Raw genomic sequence first — 21,189 nt, 5'->3', positions numbered from 1 at the left:
TAGTAGAGACGGGGTTTCACCATGTTGACCAGGATGGTCTCGATCTGTTGACCTCGTGATCCACCCACCTCGGCCTCCCAAAGTGCTGGGATAACAGGGTTGAGCCACTGCGCCCGACCCTAAAAGTATACTTTTTAAGGTATTGCATTAGATAATTTCAAAAGATTCATTGAATATAGAAATCGTTATCCAAAGAGTCTCCATGTTATCAAGGAAGTATAACCAATCAACGTTTATAAGATACCCACATACACACTAAATTTAGTAAATAGCAATCCTTCAGGGTTGGGATTGAGTAAAAGGAATATTGTTCTAATGGTGAAACTGGTCTAAGTGTTAGAATGGAACCAAAGAATAGGAAAAATGACATCTTGTACTGAAAGCTTTAAAGAGGCCAAATTTAGACCAGGCGCGGTGGCTCACACCTGTAATCCTAGCACTCAGGAGGCCGAGTTGGGTGGATCACCTGAGGTCAGGAGTTCAAGACCAGCCTGGACATCATGGTGAAACCCCATCTTTAAAAAATAAATAAATAAAAATAAAGAGGCCAAATTCACATCTGTCTTTGTAGGTTTAGATGTGGTAGGAAAAGGAATAGATAGATTTAGAAAAAGGAATAGATAATCCCTTATGTTTTTATAATCCTATAAATTTTGGGGTTTTTTTTTTTGAGACATAGTCTCATTCTGTTGCCCAGGCTGGAGTGCAGTGGCATGATCTTGGCTCACTGCAACCTCCACCTCCTGGGTTCAAGCAAAAATCTCAGTCTCTCAAGTAGCTGGGATTACAGGCATGTGCCGCTATGCCTGGCTAATTTTTGTATTTTTAGTAGAGACCAGGTTTTGCTGTGTTGGCCAGGCTGGTCTCGAATTCCTGATCTCAGGTGATCCACCCGCCTCGGCCTCACAAATTGCTGGGATTACAGGCATGAGCCACTGCACCTGGCCTGAAATTTTACATATTAAAATTATAAAAGCCTTTGGTGGAGTGAGGCTCTTTTTTATTTTCTAGAATTAAGAAATGTACATGAGGCCGGGCACTGGCTTATGCCTGTAATCCCAGCACTTTGGGATGTGAGGCAGGTGGTTCACTTGATCCCAGAAGTTCAAGACCAGCCTGGGGAATATGATGGAATCTCATCTCTGCTAAAAATAGAAAAAATAGCTAGGTGTGGTGATGTGTGCCTGCAGTCCCAGCTACTCAAGAAGCTGAGGTGGGAGGATCACCTCGGCCCAGAAGGTCAAGGCTGCAGTGAGCTGTGATTGCACCACTACATGCAAGCCTGGGCAACAGAGAAAGAAAAGAAATATACATGATACCCTGCTGATATACTGGAATCCATCTTCTGAGGAAGTACTCTATAAACTTTTAATCTGCCACACATTTCCAGATATATAAATTTTCCCTGACATACACTGGAGGGATGGATGGGGGAGGATTTTATCTTCAGAACAAAAATTAACTGCATATTGGTTAAGGTGACCATGTAATTTATTGCTTGAACCAGGACACTTAAGAAAACCCTTTGTTAAAAAACTTTTTTTTTTTTTTTTGAGATGGAGTCTGTCACCCAGGCTTGAGTGTAGTGGCATGATCTCGGCTCACTGCAACCTCTGCCTCCCGGGTTCAAGCAATTCTTCTGCCTCAGCCTCCTGAGTAGCTGGGACCAGAGGCGTGCACCAGCATTCCTGGCTAATTTTTTTTGTATTTTTAGCAGAGACAGGCTTTCACCATGTTGGTCAGGCTGGTCTTGAACTCCTAAACTCAAATGATCCACCCGCTCTGGCCTTCCAAAGTATTACCATTACAGGTGTGAGCCATCATGCCTGGCCATAAAAAAACTTTTAGTTGGAGTTTGTTCTACATGCAGAATGCTGATTCTTCTGTTACAACACCTGTGAAACCAGCACCTAACTTGAGAAACAGAATGTTAGTAGCAGTCTTCAAAATCCCTGGTGTGTTCTGTTGGGATTCACTCAGGGTGGTTGTCAAAATATTAAGAAAACTATTAGGGAAGTTATAAGATTATAGTCTCAAACCTTTTGGAAGGCTGAAAGGTTTTAATGAGATTGGCTGAAGGCAGCCAGTTCTGAGCTAGAGCATTAAGTCTTAGGGTGAAGATTAAGATAATAAAAGCTTCTCCAGTTAAGTCTGTTTACCCCACATTCCTTTGTCCCTACTCTGTTTACTCATGTAAACTTTGTGCTGGATGGCCCTCTCTTGGGGAGGACAAAGGGGAATTACTTATTAATGGTGTTTACTCTGGGACCCTGAACCAAAAGCTTTTATCATTCATAAAGCCACTGTTTTAACCATGTTAATTATCCACAAGTGTGTTGACTTAGAACCTCTGTTATTAATTCTATACTGAATAAAGGTGAGGAAAGGCAGCAAGTAGGGGCCGGTTATCTGCAATCACCCTCTGAAAGCAGCTGATGACCATCCCTAGCCCACTTGATTCACTGTATCCTGGTATGAGTGCACTTATTCACCTGTCCCTGAGTCAGGGTCTGCAGGACAGGCCTCTGCTGGTGGTGATCAATGTCTTAGGTGGTGACCCCAATGTGAAAAATGCCACAGTGTTCCACCATAGTTGCTATACCCTTCCCCACAAAGGCAATTACTATCCTGACTTTTCCAACACACATGAGTTTGGCTGGTTTCCATACTTCATATAAATTGAATTACACTATATATTTATTAATGTCTGGCTTCTTGGGATTGACATTATAGGCTGATTCTTATTACTGGGTCTAGTTCTAGTTATAGATAATTTCTTTCCATGGTGTAAATTTATTATTCATTCTATTGATCATGGGCATTTGGGAAATTTGGGTGAGTTTCCAGGTTTGGGTTACTATAAATAGTACTGCTAATAATATTCTAGTACGTTTTGATGAACATATGTACATATTTCTTTTTGGCATATATCTGAGAGTGAAATTGCTGGATCATAAGGTATGCATAGGTTGACCTTAAGTGGATACTGCCAGTTTTCCAAAGTTTTATTCTCATTAAAGCTCTCATCAGTAATACAAGTCCTGACTACTGTATATTCATTTTGATACTCGGTGTTTTCCAGGTTTAGCCATTCAGATATGTGGTAGAGGTTTTCTCATTCGGTTTAAATTTGCCTTTCTCTATTGGATGGTTTAAATTTGCATGTTTTTCTATTCTTTACATTTCTTTTTCTTTTCAAACTAAGACTTTTTTTCTTACTCTGTTGCCCAGGCTGGAGTGCAGTGGTACTATCTCGGCTCACTGCAACCTCCAGCTCACAGAAACCTCTGCCTCCCAGGTTGAAGCAATTTTTGTGCCTCAGCCTCCAGAACAGCTGGGATTACAGGTGCATGCCACAATGCCCAGCTAATTTTTATATTTTTAGTAGAGATGGGGTTTCACCATGTTGGCCAGGCTGGTCTTGAACTCCTGATCTCAGTTGATCCCCCTGCCTCAGCCTCTCAAAGTGCTGGGATTACAGGCCTGAGCCACTGTACCTGGCCAAACTAAGACATTTTTAAGAAGAAAGGAGACAACAGGCATAAATCAGATCATTAAGATTAGGAATTTGGTTTTGGATGTGATAATTTTTAGATGTTTGGGAAGCAGACATCATATGAAAATACCAAGAAGACATTGAATAATGCAGATCTGGAGTGTAGAAGGCAGTTCTCAGTTGGAGATATAAATTTTGGAGTCCCTGCCATGCAGACAGCATTTCAGAGAAAGAGTGAATGAGATCACCCACAGAGCAAGTGGGGAGGGAGAAAAAGCCCTAGGACCGAGCCTGAGAGGCACCAAGGTTCATTCACAAGTTGGGAGGGAAGAATAATGCTAGCCAAGGACCCCCTCCCCCTTCCCCCGAAGGAGCCACTGAGAGGCAGGGGTAACCTGGGGAAGAGGGCAGAAGCAGAAGCCAAGGGAAAAAAGTTTCAAAAAGGGGGTGTCCAGTGTGTCAAACTGTTCATTTTGTGTCAATTTAAAAACAAACCAAACTACATTCTGTGTCGTTTTGTCTCTCCCTAGCCATCATCGTATACAGACTGCCATGGACCTGGAAATGCAGCAAGCTCCTGATGAAATCCATCCATGCAGGGTTAAATGCAGTTGCTGCCATTCTTGCAATTATCGCTCTGGTGGCTGTGTTTGATAACCACAATGTTAATGGTATCCCCAATATGTACAGTCTGCACAGCTGGGTTGGACTGACAGCTGTCATATGCTATTTGTTACAGGTTAGTATCTCAGTGTATTTATAAGCAAGTTGTAAAAACAATTCAGAGACTATAAATGTTTTCTTTCTTTTTTGAGACAGACTGTCGCTCAGCTGCTCTGGTTGGAGTGCCGTGGTGCAATCTCAGCTCACTGCAACCACGGTCTCCCAGGTTTAAGTGATTCTCCTGTCTCAGCCTCCTGAGTAGCTGGGATTACAAGCACCTGCCATCATGCCCAGCTAATTTTTGTATTTTAGTAGAGATGGGGTTTCACCATGTTGGCCAGGCTGATCTTGAACTCCTGACCTCAGGTGATTGGCCTGCCTCAGCCTCCCAAAGTGTTAGGATTACAGCTGTGAGCCACCACATCTGGCAATTGTCAATGTTTTCTAAAGATTCTTTAGGCCAGGCACGGTGGCTCAATCCCAGCACTTTGGGAGGCCGAGGTGGGTGGATCACGAGGTCAAGAGATCGAGACCATCCTGGTCAACATAGTGAAACGCCATCTCTACTAAAAATACAAAAAATTAGCTGGGCATGGTGGTGTGTGCCTGTAATCCCAGCTACTCAGGAGGCTGAGGCAGGAGAATTGCCTGAACCCGGGAGGCAGAGGTTGCGGTGAGCCGAGATCGCGCCATTGCACTCCAGCCTGGGTAACAAGAGCGAAACTCTGTCTCAAAAAAAAAAAAAGATTCTTTATATTTGTTTCTTTTATAACTATTTTCCCCGAAGAGGGCACCAGAATTACAGATTTTGCAGAATAAAATAATAAGTAATAAAGATTTCCTATACTAGGTATGACTTTTAATCTGGATTCTCTAAAAACCAACTTATACTCTGCTCTGTATCTTAATATGTAAAATTAAGAAATATCAGTCTGGGCACACTGGCTCATGCCTATAATTTCAGCACTTTCGGAGGCCGAGGTGGGAGGATCATTTGACCTCGGGAGTTCAAGACCAGACTGCGCAACATAGGGAGACTCTGTCTCTACAAATTCGGAGAGAGAGAGAGAGCACACAAGAGAGAGAAATATCTAACAATTAGCAATAAAGAGCACACCTATTTAAAAATCTATGGGGCTTGGCTAGGCACAGTGGCTCACTCCTGTGATCCTAGCACTTTGAAAAGCTGAGACCAGCGGATCACTTGAGCCCAGGAGTTTGAGATCACCATGGGCAACAAGGCAAAACCCCGTCTCTAAAACAAAAACAAAAATTAGCTGGGCAGGGTGGTGCATGCTTGTTGCCCTGGCTGCTGGGGAGGTTGAGGTGCACAGATCCCTTGAGACCAGGAGGCAGAGGTTGCAGTAAGCCAACATTATGCCACTGCACTCCAGCCTGGGCAACAGGGCCAGACCCTGATCTCAAAAAAAAATAAATGAAAATCTGTGGGGATTAATGAAAATAGTTCCCAGAGGAATACAGGCTTAAATGCTTTTATTATATTTTTTTGGAAAGAGAACTTAAAATACATAAGCTATTTATTTAGATAGCTATAAGGGAACAGCAAAATACACCAGGAAAAGTAAATTAATAAAGGTTAAAAAATTCATAAATAATTCATTTTCTATTATTGTGGTAACAAATCACCACAGACTTCATGGCTTAAAACAACATAAATTTATTACCTCACAGTATCTGCACATCAGAAGTCCAGATTGGCTTGACTGGTTTCTCTGCTCTGGGTCTAATAAGGCCAATATCAAGGTGTCAACCTGCCAGGGCTCTGATTGGGAGACTGGGGTAGAATCAGCTTAAAGCAAATTCAGCTTGTTGACAGAGTCTAGGTCTTTGCATGTGCAGGACTGAGGTCCCTGTTCTTTTGCTGGCCATCAGCTGGGACTGCCCTGAGCTTTGGCATCCTCTCTTCCTTGTACCCACCTCCCTTCCTCTCCCTGCCAGCAATGGACATCCAGTTCATCTCGCTGGCTTGGAAACTCTCTGACTTCTTCTCCTGCCTCATCTCTTCTCTTCAACCAGAGAAAGCTTTTACCTATCTCAACCCCTAGAGGTTACCATTCTTCTGGTGTTTTTTCTCATTCTCTGATTTTTAAAATACTTTTATTATATACTGTGAATCAATACATTGATTAATTAAATAAGATGTTTCATTAAATAATATTGATTAAACAAGATGTTTCATTAAATATTGATTAATTAAATAATATATTGTTCTTTTTCCTCCTATGGACATGCCTAAAATAATAGATTGTTTAATTTTGCTTTTTAAATGAAACTTTTTTGAAAAATGGCCTTCTAGTATATATATTCTATTACAACTTTTTTCTTCTTTACTCTCCTGATTAAACTGTATTGATTCCTCTGGCTATAGTTCATTCATTTTTACTTGTGTATTTCACTGTATAAATATACCACAAATTTACTTACCTTTTCTCTTGCTATTAGACATTTGGGCTGTTTTCAGTTATTTTTTTGTAGAAACTATGCTGCATTGAACATTCGTATATACATCTCCTGGTCCTCATATCTAAAGGTTTCTCTGGGTATATATATAGTAGTGAAATTACAAGCTCAACCTAAAAAGATGATGCTAAATTATTTTCCAAAGTGGTTGACCCAGATTATATTCCTGCCAGCACTTTATAAGAGTTCCTGTATCCTTACCAGCTTGCATCCTCTTTACAATTTAAATCCTTGCTAAACTAGTTGGCACTTAATGAGGTAGTCTTGTAGTTTTAATGTTCATTTCACTTGTGTTTTATATTCTAAGAAATACCTACCTGTTTGTGCCTTCTGTCTATTTAAAAAATGCTTCTCTTTTTCTTAAAGCTTTATAGGAATTCTATATCGCATTCTTTTTCATTTATATGTATTGCTACATCTCCTAGTTTGAAGCTTGAATTTTCTTTTGTTAATATTTTTTGATAAACAGAAATTGTCCATTTTAATGCAACCAAATTAATCATTGTTTCCTCTGAGACTGTCATTCTTTGTTTTGTTTTCTTTTGGTGACTTGTTTATGAAATCCTTCTCTGCCCTGAGGTCAAAATATTGTCTTTTTTTTTTTTTTGAGACGGAGTTTCGCTCTTGTTACCCAGCCTGGAGTGCAATGGCGCCATCTCGGCTCACCGCAACCTCCGTGTCCTAGGTTCAGGCAATTCTCCTGCCTCAGCCTCCCGAGTAGCTGGGACTTACAGGCGCGCGCCACCATGCCCAGCTAATTTTTGTATTTGTAGTAGAGACGGGGTTTCACCATGTTGACCAGGATGGTCTCGATCTCTTGACCTTGTGATCCACCCTCCTTGGCCTCCCAAAGTGCTGGGATTATAGGCGTGAGCCACCGCGCCTGGCCGCAAAATGTTGTCTTATGCTCTCTATTAACAGCATTAAAATTTTGCCTTTTACTTTTCTACTCAAGTACACAGAAGAAACAAACCCCCAAAAAAAAAAAACCAAAAACCCAGCAATATAAAATTAAAGTTTTGTCTTTGATATGTAAGTGCTTATTTCATCTGGAATTAATTTTAGTGTACGAGGTGATGTTGTGATCCAACTTCATTTTTTTCCAGATGGGTAAACTATGTTCCCATCACCATGTATTGAATCATCTCTGCTCCTATTTATGTGCAAAGCCAATTGTGTCCTATAGAGTATCTTATCCTCTGTATCCTAGCCAGCAGAGTACAGAATTGAACTGTGTAGAAGTGTATAGAAGACATAGGAAGTAGAGAAATAGAAACATATTTGACTTTTGGGGCCTTGGCTCATGCCCATAATCCTAGCACTTCGGGAGGCCTAGGCGGGAGGATTGTTGTTTGAGCTCAGCAGTTCTCGACCAGCCTGGGAAACATGGCAAAACCCCGTCTGTACAAAAGATATAAAAATTAGCCAGGTGTGGTGGTGCATACCTGTGGTTCCAGCTACTCAGAAGGCCCAGACAGGAGGATCTCTTAAGCCTGGGAGGTCAAGGCTGCAGTGAGCTGAGATCCTGCTGCTGAACTCCAGCCTGAGTGACATAGCAAGACCCTGTCTCAAAGGAAAAAAGAAAGAAAGAAAGAAAGAAAAGGATCTTTGACTATGTTTCATTTTAAAGAGAATGCTTGGCTGGGTGCGGTGACTTAAGCCTGTAATCCCAGCACTTTGGGAGGCTGAGGCGGGTGGATCATGAGGTCAAGAGATTGAGACCATCCTGACCAATGTGGCGAAACCCCGTCTCTACTAAAAATATAAAAATTAGCTGGGCGTGGTGGTGCGCCTGTAGTCCCAGCTACTCAGGAGGCTGAGGCAGGAGAATTGCCTGAGCCTGGGAGGCGGAGGTTACAGTGAGCCAAGATTGTGCCACTGCACTCCAGCCTGGCTCCTGGCGACAGAGTGAGACTGCCTCAAAAAAAAAAAAAAAAAAAAAAAAAGAGAATGCTTGCCGAAGAAAAAGGCTAAAAAAGAATTAATAAATAAAAAGAATGCTTCTAAGATTTTCCTATTGAGTACAGATGCATCACATTTCCTCCTATCCCTGTTTGTGAAAAGGTTTTGTTTTCCTTCTTAAATCATAAACAGATGTGGAATTTTATTAAATGCTTTTGCTATCTCTGCTGAGATGAATATAGCTTTTTTTTTTTTGACATGGAATCTTGCTCTGTCGCCCAGGCTGGAGAGCAGCGGTGTCACCTCGACTCACTTCAATTTCCGCCTTTCAGGCTCAAGCAATTCTTCTGCCTTAGCCTCCCATGTAGCTGGGATTACAGGCACTCATCTCAACGCTTGGCTAATTTTTTTTTTTTTTTTTTTTGGCTAGAGATGGTGTTTCACCATATTGGTCAGACTGGTCTCCAACTCCTGACCTCAAGTGATCCACCCGCCTCAGCCTCCCAAAGTGCTGGGATTACAGGTGTGAACCACCACATCTGGCCAATGTTTGTTTATTTTTTAATTGATGTATAATAGTCATAATATATATTTTGTGGTACATATGATATTTTGATACAAGTATACAATGAGTGATGAACAAATCAGGGTAATTGGGATACTGTTACTTCAAACATTTATCTTTATGTTGGGAACATTCCAATTCTTCTAGGTATTTTGAAATATACAATAAATTATTATTAACTATAAACACCCTACCTTAAATTTTCTTCTTTAATGACTTAATATAGTCAATTATATAAATATATTCTATTTTTAAACTTGGGTGAATTAAAAACATATTTGTCTCAAATTCTCTTTTGCTTTCTGAAATATCCAGATTCTTATCTCGCGTTGTTGTCTGTGCTAACTTAGCTTCTCAGAAATATTATTTCACAACTTCATGGCTTTGCTTAGTGGGAGGAATTTTGGCACCTGGCTTCTTTCTTGCTCAGATCCTGAGGACAGATAGTGTTTAAGAAAACAGGATTTGCGATTAGGGAGACCTCAGTTTGGATTAGGTTTATCCATTTGGTAGTTGGTGACCGTGGGCCAAGTTGCTTCTCTGAATGTTTGCTCAGCTATAAATCAAGGATTATAATTCTTCACAAAATCATAATAATCAAAGCCAAATAATGCATGGAAAGGTTCAGCCCAGGGCTTAGCACACTGGCATGACACAAATTAGCTGTTGTTATTGTAAGTATAAATCTTGTGGTATGCTCCTTTACGATCTGAAGATGGTATTTTCCACTTCTACTATTGATCACAGCATGGTTAAGATCATGCATGTTATGTCATTGCAATTTCATTCCCCAATCCATTCATTTATTCAGCAATGAGTTGAATACCCTTTATATGCCAGATACCTTGCTAGGCTGTGGATGATACTTGCTCCACAAGACAAACATGGGCTTAAAGAGACATGCTGTCTGCCCTTGTGAAGCTTGCAGGGGAAGACAGGCAATTGAGTATTTGGTAGATAGAAAGTGTTCTCAGAGACCTCTCATATAGTATAGGGGAAAGGAAGCCTGGTGTTGAAAGGGCAGAGAGTCTTCTAGTTGGATGGAATAGCATGTGGGGAACAGTTTGTGGCATTTGAGGAGTAGGGAGGAGACCAGGCTGCCCAGAGCAGAGTATGGAAGATGAATTGGAGGCTGGACAGACATGATTATAGGAGACTAGCTTGCAGGTGTTATGGAGTTAAGATGAGAAACGATGGTGGCCTAGAGGAGTAGCAGTAGCAGTGAAGCAAAGTAGGTAGATTCTAAAGATATTTAGGAGGTAGAATTCATGTGATTTGGAAAGTAGATGAGATAAAGAATGAGAGTCACTCACAGGTTTTATTGAACACGTGGGTGGCCACAAGTTTGAATAAGTGGGTGGATGAGAAGGGAAACTTTGGAGGGGAGGAGAGGGCTTGAGGACAGTCAGATGCTACTGAGGAGATAAGCAAAGTAAATCTGAAAACTGATCACTGGGCTTGGTGACCTGGAAGTAACTAATGACCCCAGAGAGCAATTTCCTGGCTTCCTTCCTAGGAGTTAGACTGCTGTGGATTGAAGAGGGAGGAGAAGGTGAGGAAACAGTGATAACTCAGTCAAGAAATTTGGGTGAGAGGGGAGGAGACAGAAAAGGTGGCAACTGGACAGGGACAGGAGTCTAGGGAGGTATTTGGGTGCTCTTTTTTTTTTTCTACTTCTGATTTTTATTGTGAGAAGTTTGGGCATGTGGAAATGCCAACAGGATGGCACCAGTTGCCAGAAAGAGACACTGTGAATACTGGAGACACAGTGATATATAGCTAGGACCTCAGGAAGCAGGTCACAGAGCACAGCTGGAAAATTGGAGGACATCATCTCTAATGTAATTGAAGAAAGGAATTGTTAGCTTGGGGTGATTTTCTGCTTTGTTTTGTTTGTTGGCAGGAAATGGAGGCTCTTCTTTGAAGTTGCCTCTGTTTTTTCCCATGAGGCAGCAATAGTAAGATCTTTTTGTGAGTAAGGAGGCACGTCGGAGAGTCAGACATTTGAGGATTGGGGAGAACGGAGAGCTCATTGATAAATGATATAATAGAGGTTTGCTGAGCATGGTTGTTGAATTGTTTATAATCATGAACGTGGAGTGATGCTAGTCTCCCTGGTTGTGGTTTACTCCATTATTACCTAGCAGATCACAGGTAGTCATGAAGATGGCTGAGCCAGGGTTGGGGTATTGCTGGGCAGATACGATGAAAAGACAGCATAGCAAAGGGATGTAGAATATTGGCAGGAGACTTTTTTTAAAAAATCATATTGCTAATCTTCTCTGTATCACAATTTTAATATATGTGCTGCCGAAGCGAGCACTGGCAGGAGACTTAATGAGCAGTTCAAGTGTCTGTTATCTCCTTTATTTGTTGTTGTTGTTACTGTTTCTTTTTTTGTTTTTGAGATAAAGTCTTGCTCTGTCACCCAGGCTGGAGTGCAGTGGCACAATCTCGGCTCCTGCTACCTCCACCTCTCGGGTTCAAGCAATTCTCCTGCTTCAGCCTCCTGAGAGGCTGGGATTACAGGTGTCTGTCACCATGCCTGGCTAATTTTTTGTATTTTTAGTAGAGATGGGGTTTCACCATGTTGGCCAGGCTGGTCTCGAACTCCTGACCTTGTGATTTACCCACCTCGGCCTCCCAAAGTTCTGGGATTACAAGCGTGAGCCACCAAGCCCGGCCCTGTTATCTCCTTTATAAAAAAACTGTGGACATATTCTAGTTGGTGCTGGTTAGATTTTTTTTTTAATCCCTGGAAGAAAAGTGTCATTACGTTGGAAGAATGCAATTTGGCAATGACCTAAGACAGCGTATGGTCCCTAGAACAGCAGCGTTAGCATCACTAAGGAAATTAGAAAGACAGATTCTCAGGTTCCACCCCAGATCTACTGAACCAAAGACTCTGGGGCTGGGACCCAACAATCTGTGCTTTAACAAGCACATAAGGTGATTCAGATGAATGCTAATATTTGAGAATAATTAATCCGAGAGAAAAGCCTATGAATGGTAAAAAGGTTGGACATTAACAGTACGATTAATAAAAATAAATGTGAGTTCTTTAACATCGGGAGCTTGTCTGTCTTATGTAGCATTCCCAGCACTCAGAACATCTGGGTCATAGAGGGGCAAAATGTATATGGAATGAAGGACTGAATTAGTTTATAAAATAGCAGAAAGTTGAAGGAAAGCTGGGAGGAGCTTCCATAGAATAATCTGTAATTTACTTGAAAGCTAATTAAATCTACCTCTACACACACACAAAAAAGCAAATCATATCAAGTACAAAAACTAGGAGGTACATATTTCCTGGTCTCATTAATGTCTTTTGCAATAAGAGCTTTTGTTATGTCTAAAAGCTTACACACACTTAAAAAAAACAAAACCACTCAGGCCAGACATGGTGACTCATGCCTGTAATCCCAACACTTTGGGAGGCCCAGGTAGAAGGATTGATTGAGGCCAGGAGTTGAAGACCAGCCTGGGCAGCATAGCAAGGCCCTATCTCTGTAAAAATAAAAAATAAAAAACCAAATAAAACTCATCTGTTTCATAAAGTGAGAAACTGCTATAGTAGTATACATTTATGTCTTTAAGGATAGTAATAATTAACTGAGAAAAGCCCAGACATTTAAGATGAAAACTTTATTTATTATTATTATTATTATTATTTTTGAGACAGCATCTCACCCTGTCACCCAGGCTGGAGTGCTGTGGTGTAATCTTGGCTCACTGCGGTCTCTGCCTCCTGGGTTCAAGCAATTTTCATTCTTCAGCCTCTACAGTAGCTGGGATTACAGGCCCATGCCACCACACCCAGCTAATTTTTGTATTTTTAGTAGAGGCGGGGTTTCACCCTGATGTCCAGGCTGGTCTCAAACTCCTGACCTCAAGTGATCCACCCACCTCAGCCTCCCAAAATGCAGGAATTACAGGCATGAGCCACCATGCCCAGCCAACACAGAAATTTTAAAAGTAAACTTTCATTGTCTATTTTTAATTATAAAAGTAATACACATTAATTTTAAAGTTTATAAGATGTAGAAAAAGAAAAAGAAAAAAAAACCTGGCTATTCTGGGCACACTGCCTATGGGGTATCCCTGCTCCACAAGGAGTAGAAACTCTGCTGCTGCTATTAATTAAATACAAAAATGAAAAACCCCACTGATCCTGCCGTCATCTAGAGATATCATTACCCTTTGGTTTATTTCCTTTAGGCTTTTATTATGCCTATGCAAATGAATATACAGATATTTAATTTTTTAACATAATTAGGTCATACTATATTTTTGCTTTCATCTCTAAGTAATAACTTTTTATGAGGGTTTATTTTTCCTTAGCTCTTAAGAACTTCCACTGCGGGGAAGAACAGATTCCTGTAGGTGATGATTCTTAAACCCCGGGGCACTTTGTTGGCATCTAATGGCTCTTAGTGTTTGTAGACTACATTTAATGGAAGATTCCACTACCTTCTCTTTTGAGGATTTTCCAGACTGTTTATCCATATCTCTAGAATAATTTGAGTGAATCAAAAGTAGTCATTTTCAAACTTTAACGTGTGTAAGAATCTCCTGGGCAGTGTGTTAAAAATGCAGATTCCTGGGCCCTGATCCAGAAATTGGATTTAGCAAGTCTGGATGGGGCCCAGGCATCCTTTTTTTTCCCCCTGCTCTGTCACTCAGGATGAAGTACATAATGTCAGCTCACTGCAACCTCTGCCTTCTGGTTTCAAGCAATTCTCCTGCCTTAGCCTCCAGAGTAGCTGGGACTACAGGCATGCGCCACCACGCCAGGCTAGTTTTTGTATTTTTAGTAGAGACAGGGCTTCGACATGTTGTCCAGGCTAGTCTTGAAATCCTGACCTCAAGTGATCCTCCTGCCTCAGCCTCCCAAAGTGCTGGGATTATGGTAGACATCCCTTTAAATGTGTGCCTTCTGTGAGCAGCACTTCCACTACTGACTTAGAGGGGCAAACGGTCTTACAATTTTTGATCCACTGGGTTATAAATTACCACCTTCACTTGTAAGGTGGTAAGATTAAGATAGTTAAAAGGAAATAATGATTATTTATAAATTATTGTAAATTATAACTAGGCATCATTGCAGCATTCAGAACACTTTTAATCAAAGTCAAGCATTCTGTAATGCTTTTCTTTTCCTTTTAAATGTAATTTTATTTTGTTGCAAAAAAATTGTTAATGGTGAAAGTAAGATTTAGGGGAGTTAAATTGCTCAGGGATCATGTAAGCAAATTTCTGTCCTCCTACCTGCTTAGATCGTTGAGTCCTTCAGGATTGTAAAAGACGCACATGACAAATTATGGAGGAAATGAGAGAAAACAGTAAGAATCTTAGGAATAAAAATAGGAGAGCAGGAATGAGAAACATATGTTTCTATGGGTAAGCCACAGAAAAGAGATGATATGATTATTTATGGAGATATTTGTGTGCTAAATCCCTGAGCCCCATTTTCTTCTCCTTTCTTTTCTCCTTCCTTCTTCCCTTCTCTTCCCTTCCCTCCCCTCCCCTCCCCTTCTCTTCCTTTTCTTTCCTTCCCTCCCCCCCTCCCTCCTTCCTTCCTTCCTTTCAAAAATATTTCTTCTTTATTTTTGAGACAGGATCATTGTCACCCAAGCTAGAGTGCAATGGCACAATCTCAGCTCACTGCAACCTCCATCTCCAGGGCTTAAGCAATCCCCCTGCCTTTGCCTCCAGAGTAGCTGGGACCAAGGCGTGCACTACCATGCCCTGCTAATTTTTTGTAGAGATGGGGTTTCACCATGTTGCCCAGGCTAGTCTTAAACTCCTGGACTCAAGTGACCTGCCCACCTTGGGCTCCCATAGTGCTGGGATTACAGGCATGAGGCACTGCACCCAGCCCTCATTTTCATATAGAAAGCACAACATGGACATCAGGAAGCTTGCCCTTTGGTACTAATAGAATCACTGAAGTTCACTGAAGGAGATTTAGGAATATTCTGAACCACCAAGAGGGAACCCTCTGGACCATTTCTAATATATTCAGGCATTTTGGGTATTAACTAAATAATAAACTACACAAACCAACCTATCAAATACATTTGTTATTAATTTTTAAAATGTAAATTACAGAATTTATTGTATTAGGATAGACCTCAAAAAACAAAAGTTAGTCTTGGCTATTCTTGGCCCTTTGATCTATATAAATTTTAGAATCAATGGATCAAATTCCACCAAACAATCTATTAGGATTTTATTTAATCTATAGATGAATTTGAGAACTGACATCTATATAATATGTCTTTCAACTCATTATCATGAACCTGATTTTTTTTAGCCTTCTCCAAAATATTGCAAAACTTTGTATTTTCTTTGTAGAATGGTTTTCTCCAACTTACTGCTAGCTCCTTGCTATTAAAAATGGGGGGATCATTAAAAATCAATTTCACTTGTTGCCTCTTTACAAAAAGTACAGCTGATCTCAAGTATAAATTTATACCTAGCAAACTTGATAAACATGTTAGTAATCTCAACATTTTTTGATTGTGTTTTATAATCTTATGTGATTAATAAAAATTATGTTTCTTTTTCTATCATCATATTTCTTTTTCTTGCCTAACTCAGTAGCTGAGACTTTCAGAAAAATGCTAAATAGGAGTGGTGATAAGAAATATAAGGCAAATCCCTTCTAGATCTGAGTCATGTTTTGGAAAAGAGCTACTCTGAAATGCCTATAGACCATAAGCAAAGTGTGTATGAGCAAGAAATATATTTTTATCTGTTAACCTCTTGAAAATGGAGTCCGTTAATTCCTATAGCATGTTCTGTCCTGACTAATATAATCAGATTAAAATAATTATCTTCTTACCTTTTTTTTTTTTGAGGTGGAGTTTCACTCTTGTTACCCAGGCTGGAATGCAATGGCACGATCTCGGCTCACCGCAACCTCCGCCTCCTGGGTTCAGGCAATTCTCCTGCCTCAGCCTCCTGAGTAGCTGAGATTACAGGCACGCGCCACCATGCCCAGCTAATTTTTTGTATTTTTAGTAGAGACGGGGTTTCACCGTTTTGACCAGGATGGTCTTGATCTTTTGACCTCGTGATCCAGCCGCCTCCGCCTCCGAAAGTGCTGGGATTATAGGCGTGAGCCACCGCGCCCGGCCCTAAAATAATTATCTTCTATTCCTAGTTTGTTAAAACATCTCATACACCACTGTTGAATCCTACCAATGTTTTTTCTCATCTGTTTGATGATTTTACAATTTTTCCTCTTCAGTCTGTTAAAGTGACAAATGATATTCATTGTTTTGTTAATAGTTTCCATTTATTACTGTTTCATATTACATAAGAGCTGATTTAAGTGTGAATTAGGGCACTGGACCCCTCCTCCTACCTCCCTTCTTCTGGAATCTCCCCATTCGCCCTTGTATCTTAATCAGGAAAGGTGAACAATGTTGTTAGTGCTTTCTCCCCATTCTCCTCTCTTTTCATAGTTGTTTTGTTAGGATGGTAGATCCTAAATAGGTGTCTGGGGAAAAAAATGTTTCTTTAAACTCAGTAATTCAGTAGCCACTAAGTCATCTTTATCTTGTTGAAGAGAGGAGGGTACTTGATGGGCAAAGGTGTAAGGGCGACAAGACCATGAAAGCGTAACAGACCAGTTTATAGATGAATCCTGCTGCCTTCTCTGCAAGGATGTACCCCACTAGTCATTTAATTATCAAGGAAATGAAGGTAACTTTTCTGCAGAGTTCATTTCTTTCTCATAAAACAAAAGTCAACTTCTTCCCACATAGCGTTTTAGGTTAACTGACTAAATTATGTTCTAATGTACTTGGTTTTAGTGATTTTAAAAAATCTTTTCCTTCCCTTCCTACTTAGCAACCTTAGGAAACTGAAAAAAACAAACTGGTAAGAACCAGAATGTTCACCATAGTCAGATTAAGGACAGCAAAAACCAAACAGAGAGCTGTATAGCCTTAGGATATTAGCCATTAAAAAGAATAAATTAGATAAATGTATAGATATGAAAAGATCTCCAAGACATTCTGTTAAGGGAAAAAGCAAAATGCAGAATTATATGTATGGGGATAGCAAATTTTCTGGAAGGATCCATGAGAAGGTGATAAGGATAATGGAAGTGGAGTGAGGAGACTTCATTTTCTGCCTCTTGGTTCTATATGAAAGGTTTTCTCATATTGCACATATTGCCTTTTAAATAATAATTTAAAATTAGTTTAAAACTTAAATTGCTTTCTGGTGTTTAGCTTCTTTCAGGTTTTGTGGTCCTTCTGCTTCCGTGGGCCCCGCTTTCTCTCCGAGCATTTCTCATGCCCATACATGTTTATTCTGGACTTGTCATCTTTGGAACAGTTATTGCCACAGTACTTATGGGAGTGACAGAGAAACTGATCTTTGGCCTGTAAGTTGCATAGTCTTCTTAATTCTAGTACTTAAGCCATAAAATGTTAAATACTTGTTCACTGGGAAAATGTCAGATAAATGTAACAAAATTTTTTAAATATTAAAAATTTTAAAAATATACTTAAAACAATTTGTCGTAGCATACAGGTGATATGATATTGCTAAAAGTTTAGAAGGACCAAAAAGTCTGACAAATTGTACTACTCTTACAAAACAGCTATTGAAGTTATACATTCCCTTTCGATCTTTTTGATATGCATGTTTTTACATTAATTATAATTATAGTGTACATACATTTTTGTTTCATCTTTTTTAAAAATTTTAAGTGATACTGTAAGTGGTGGAGGGTGTCTAGGTTTTTGGCATTCTGAACAAAGACGTGGACAAAACACACAAACATAGCAGGGAAAAAATGAAGCAACAAGAGCAGAGATTTATTGAAAATGAAAGCACACACCACAGGAGCCCAAGAAGCTGCTCAGGGGCCTGGATACAAAATCTTCTTGGGTCTAAATGCCCCCTAGAGGTTTCCCACTGGCCACTTGGTGTTCACAGCATGTAAATGAAGTGGTGGCCTGAAGAAAGCAACCAATCAGAGGCTGATGTGAAGTTACAAAGTTACATTCTTATGCGAACGTCTGATTGGTTGTAGAAATCAGAGATACTTTCAATTTTCCATTTGCCATGCAGAAAAGCAGAGTTTGCAAACGGAGTAGCCTCCAGTCCTTTTGCTACTTAGGTGTGGAAAGTTGGGGTTTTCCTTTTGGTTTAATTCTAGGAAGTCAGTGTGAGGTTCCCTGCCTCCAGACCCTACCTGCCTCAAAACAAGTGTGACAGATGCTATGTTATTTTCATATTTATTATTTTTTAAGCAAGTTCATGATGTATTCCTGAGTGAATTATAGCATAAATTAAATTTCTCCTTAATATAAAGCTTTGAGAGTTTACATTAAAATTGTACTAGTGTGCATTTTGAGCAGATAAATTCAAGACTGTTTTGTATGTTGCTGTATCATCCTATTTGTGATTGGATACATTTCTTATTTCACAGGAGAGCTCCTGCTTCATACAGTACATTCCCACCAGAAGGTGTTTTCGTAAACTCCCTTGGCCTTCTGATCCTGGTGTTTGGGGCCCTCATTTTTTGGATAGTCACCAGACCGCAATGGAAACGTCCTAAGGAGCCAAATTCTACACTGCTTCAGCCAAATGGAGGCACTGCAGAGGGAACGAGAGGTTCCATGGCAGCCAACTCTGGCTACAATATGGACAAATCAGATTCAGAGTTAAACAATGAAATAGCAGCAAGGAAAAGAAACTTTGCCCTGGATGAGGCTGGGCAGAGGTCTACCATGTAAAATGTTGTAGAGATAGAGACATACAACTTCACATTTCAAAACTGGCTCTACAGTTTAGCTTCTCCTATTAGCCATATGATAATTGGGCTATGTAGTATCAATATTTACTTTAATCACATAGGACGGTTTCTTGAAAGAATTTGTATTGATTGAGGCCTGTGAACTGACCTGAATTGGAAAGGATGTGATGAATATAAATAATAGCAGATATAAATTGTGGTTTTATTACCTTTATCTTGTTAAGGACCATGGCATTAGCACAGTGCCAAGTGCAGAATAGATGCTCAATATGTGCCTACTAGTGGTTAATAGGATAAACTGGCAGCATCCTTGGCCTGTTGTCAAGCAGTCATTTTCTGTTAATTCTGGGAGCCAATGATTTCTCAACTAGATGGAAGCAGTCCTAAAGGTTTAAAATTAGATCATAGTATCTGGGACAGGGTTTACACCATGATGCTACACAGATACCATGACAAGAATATAGAAAAAAATTTAGGAAAGCACCTGGTTCCTTTCTCCCCATGCCTGTCTTCTGCTCCCTCCCCAGCTGGTTTGGGCTCAGATTGTCCCTAGACACCAGGGTTTGTGTTAGGTTATTGATAGATTAGAGCAGGTGGTTGAAGAGGTACACAAAATTCCAAGGTTTTTGCAGGGAGGGAGTAGATAGTGACTGAGCCCCCAGAATTGAGGCAGCCATTATTTTTTATATAGGCTAAGAAAGAGGTTATCAGTGAAAAGTTAATTATGGCTTTGGCACTAGAATAGCTCTGTTGCAAAGTATTTGAGCACCCTTCATCTCAGCCCTTTATCTTTCATGTGGGCTAATGTGAGGGTAATCTTACAGATATTACAGGCATTTCTTTTTTCTTTCTGTCTTTATGCAAACAATGCGTATAAAATATATCTAGAAAACCTTTCTGTTTGAGACTTGTTTTAACAGGCTTTTGATTCTAATGATAATTGTATCTTTATCTTTCAAAAGCTGATATTTCCTACCTAAAGCATCTCCCCCAAAAATATCTCATTAAAAAGCCCACAAATAATAGGGGAGAAGAAAGCCTTAGGTACCAATTCCAAAATAGTGATTGAAATTTCCCAAAATAATTGTAGCTTCTATCATCTCCAGTGATAATCTGGCTTGGTTTACCCCATAATCTAATTTCAGAAAAGAAAGCTTTATGTTAACATTCATCTGAATCAACAGTAAAGCCTTTTCTTTCAAATCGTTTATTGAGAAACTCAAATGAATATACTTTTTGAATTAATGTCATCAAAAGTGTATGGCTTCCTGTGCTGCTTGTGTCAAACTGAACCTGCCCTCTAAAGCACTTTTTTTCTTTATTTGCATGGTTTCATGTAAGCTGTGCTGTTTAGAAACAACATCTCAGACCTTACAATGAAATGACAAAGAAGGCAATTGCACTTTTTAAGGGATAGTGACAAGCGGTTTCTGTTTTCTAAAGGACAGAACATAGAATGCATGTCATTTTTAATTAGATTCTTTCCCCTGCTGAGTTGGAAATTCCAGTGCAGCATTGATTGACCACAATTGCCAATCTAAAAGCACAAAGACAGAAGTAAAGCTTTATGTTAATTTATCTCAATACAATAGAAAATTTATCTTGGTGTGTCCTTTTTTAGATAACTCCAGCAGAAAACTGTAACTGCTAGTCTTTAGGAAAATGTAGAAGGAGGAAAATCATTACTCTTTAATCCCTATGAGATTCTTGAAAACCTTAAGTCGAAAAGATTTCTATCTTTAAATGTGTCTTTATATCTTAGTGCATTTATGAAAAAATATTAAATATCCTGAATATTTTATAATTTTGTAGGAAAAAATATGCATCTATTTTTTCTTGACTTCTTTTGATATAGCAATAAAAATTATTTTGGAAGCTCTTTGTGGGTTATCAATTTGTCCAGGCTAGAAGAGTCATTGTTTTGGAAGTTTCTTTGCCATGCTTTTTGGTTTTTCAGCAGAGATGGTGTTTTTTTCAGTTTCTGGATTATGTTAACTGAAAAACTGGACTCTGTAATATAAGTTATATATATTATATTTCTTAATGTTAATATTATATAATATATAATATTTTATATCTATAAATTTTTTTGCAGTAAAGAGTTTAATACAAGGCAGCCAAGCAGAAGGACTGGAGTTATCACTCAAATCATTCTTCCTGAAGGCTCAGAAGTTAGCGTTTTTCAAGGATGGTTGGTGAGCAGGGGGCAAGGGAATGGATGCTGCTGATTGGCTGGGGATGCAATCATAGGAGTATAGAAAACAATCATCATGCAATGAGTCCCACTCTGGAGGGGGCCGC

General features: G+C 39.7%; 1 protein-coding gene across 2 annotated transcripts in view; it reads left to right on the top strand.

The window, feature by feature from the left end:
* CYBRD1 (cytochrome b reductase 1) overlaps positions 1-20,763 on the top strand; it is a 37,610-nt gene extending 16,847 nt beyond the window's left edge. The window contains exons 2-4 of one of the 2 annotated variants that reach the window (XM_002749356.5): positions 4,027-4,235; positions 17,354-17,508; positions 18,562-20,763. In XM_002749356.5, the coding sequence (XP_002749402.1) occupies positions 4,027-4,235; positions 17,354-17,508; positions 18,562-18,868 (671 nt within the window). In that variant the 3' untranslated portion in view covers positions 18,869-20,763. The remainder of the gene's footprint in view (positions 1-4,026; positions 4,236-17,353; positions 17,509-18,561) is intronic. The other variant, XM_008998720.3, reaches the window with a different exon arrangement.
* The last annotated feature ends 426 nt before the right edge of the window (positions 20,764-21,189 follow it).

The sequence above is a fragment of the Callithrix jacchus genome, chromosome 6, assembly GCF_049354715.1.
Source record: "Callithrix jacchus isolate 240 chromosome 6, calJac240_pri, whole genome shotgun sequence".
NCBI classification, from domain to species: domain Eukaryota; kingdom Metazoa; phylum Chordata; class Mammalia; order Primates; family Cebidae; genus Callithrix; species Callithrix jacchus.
The sequence above is the reverse complement of the archived record's forward strand: the minus strand, read 5'-3'. Positions and strand labels throughout refer to the sequence as shown.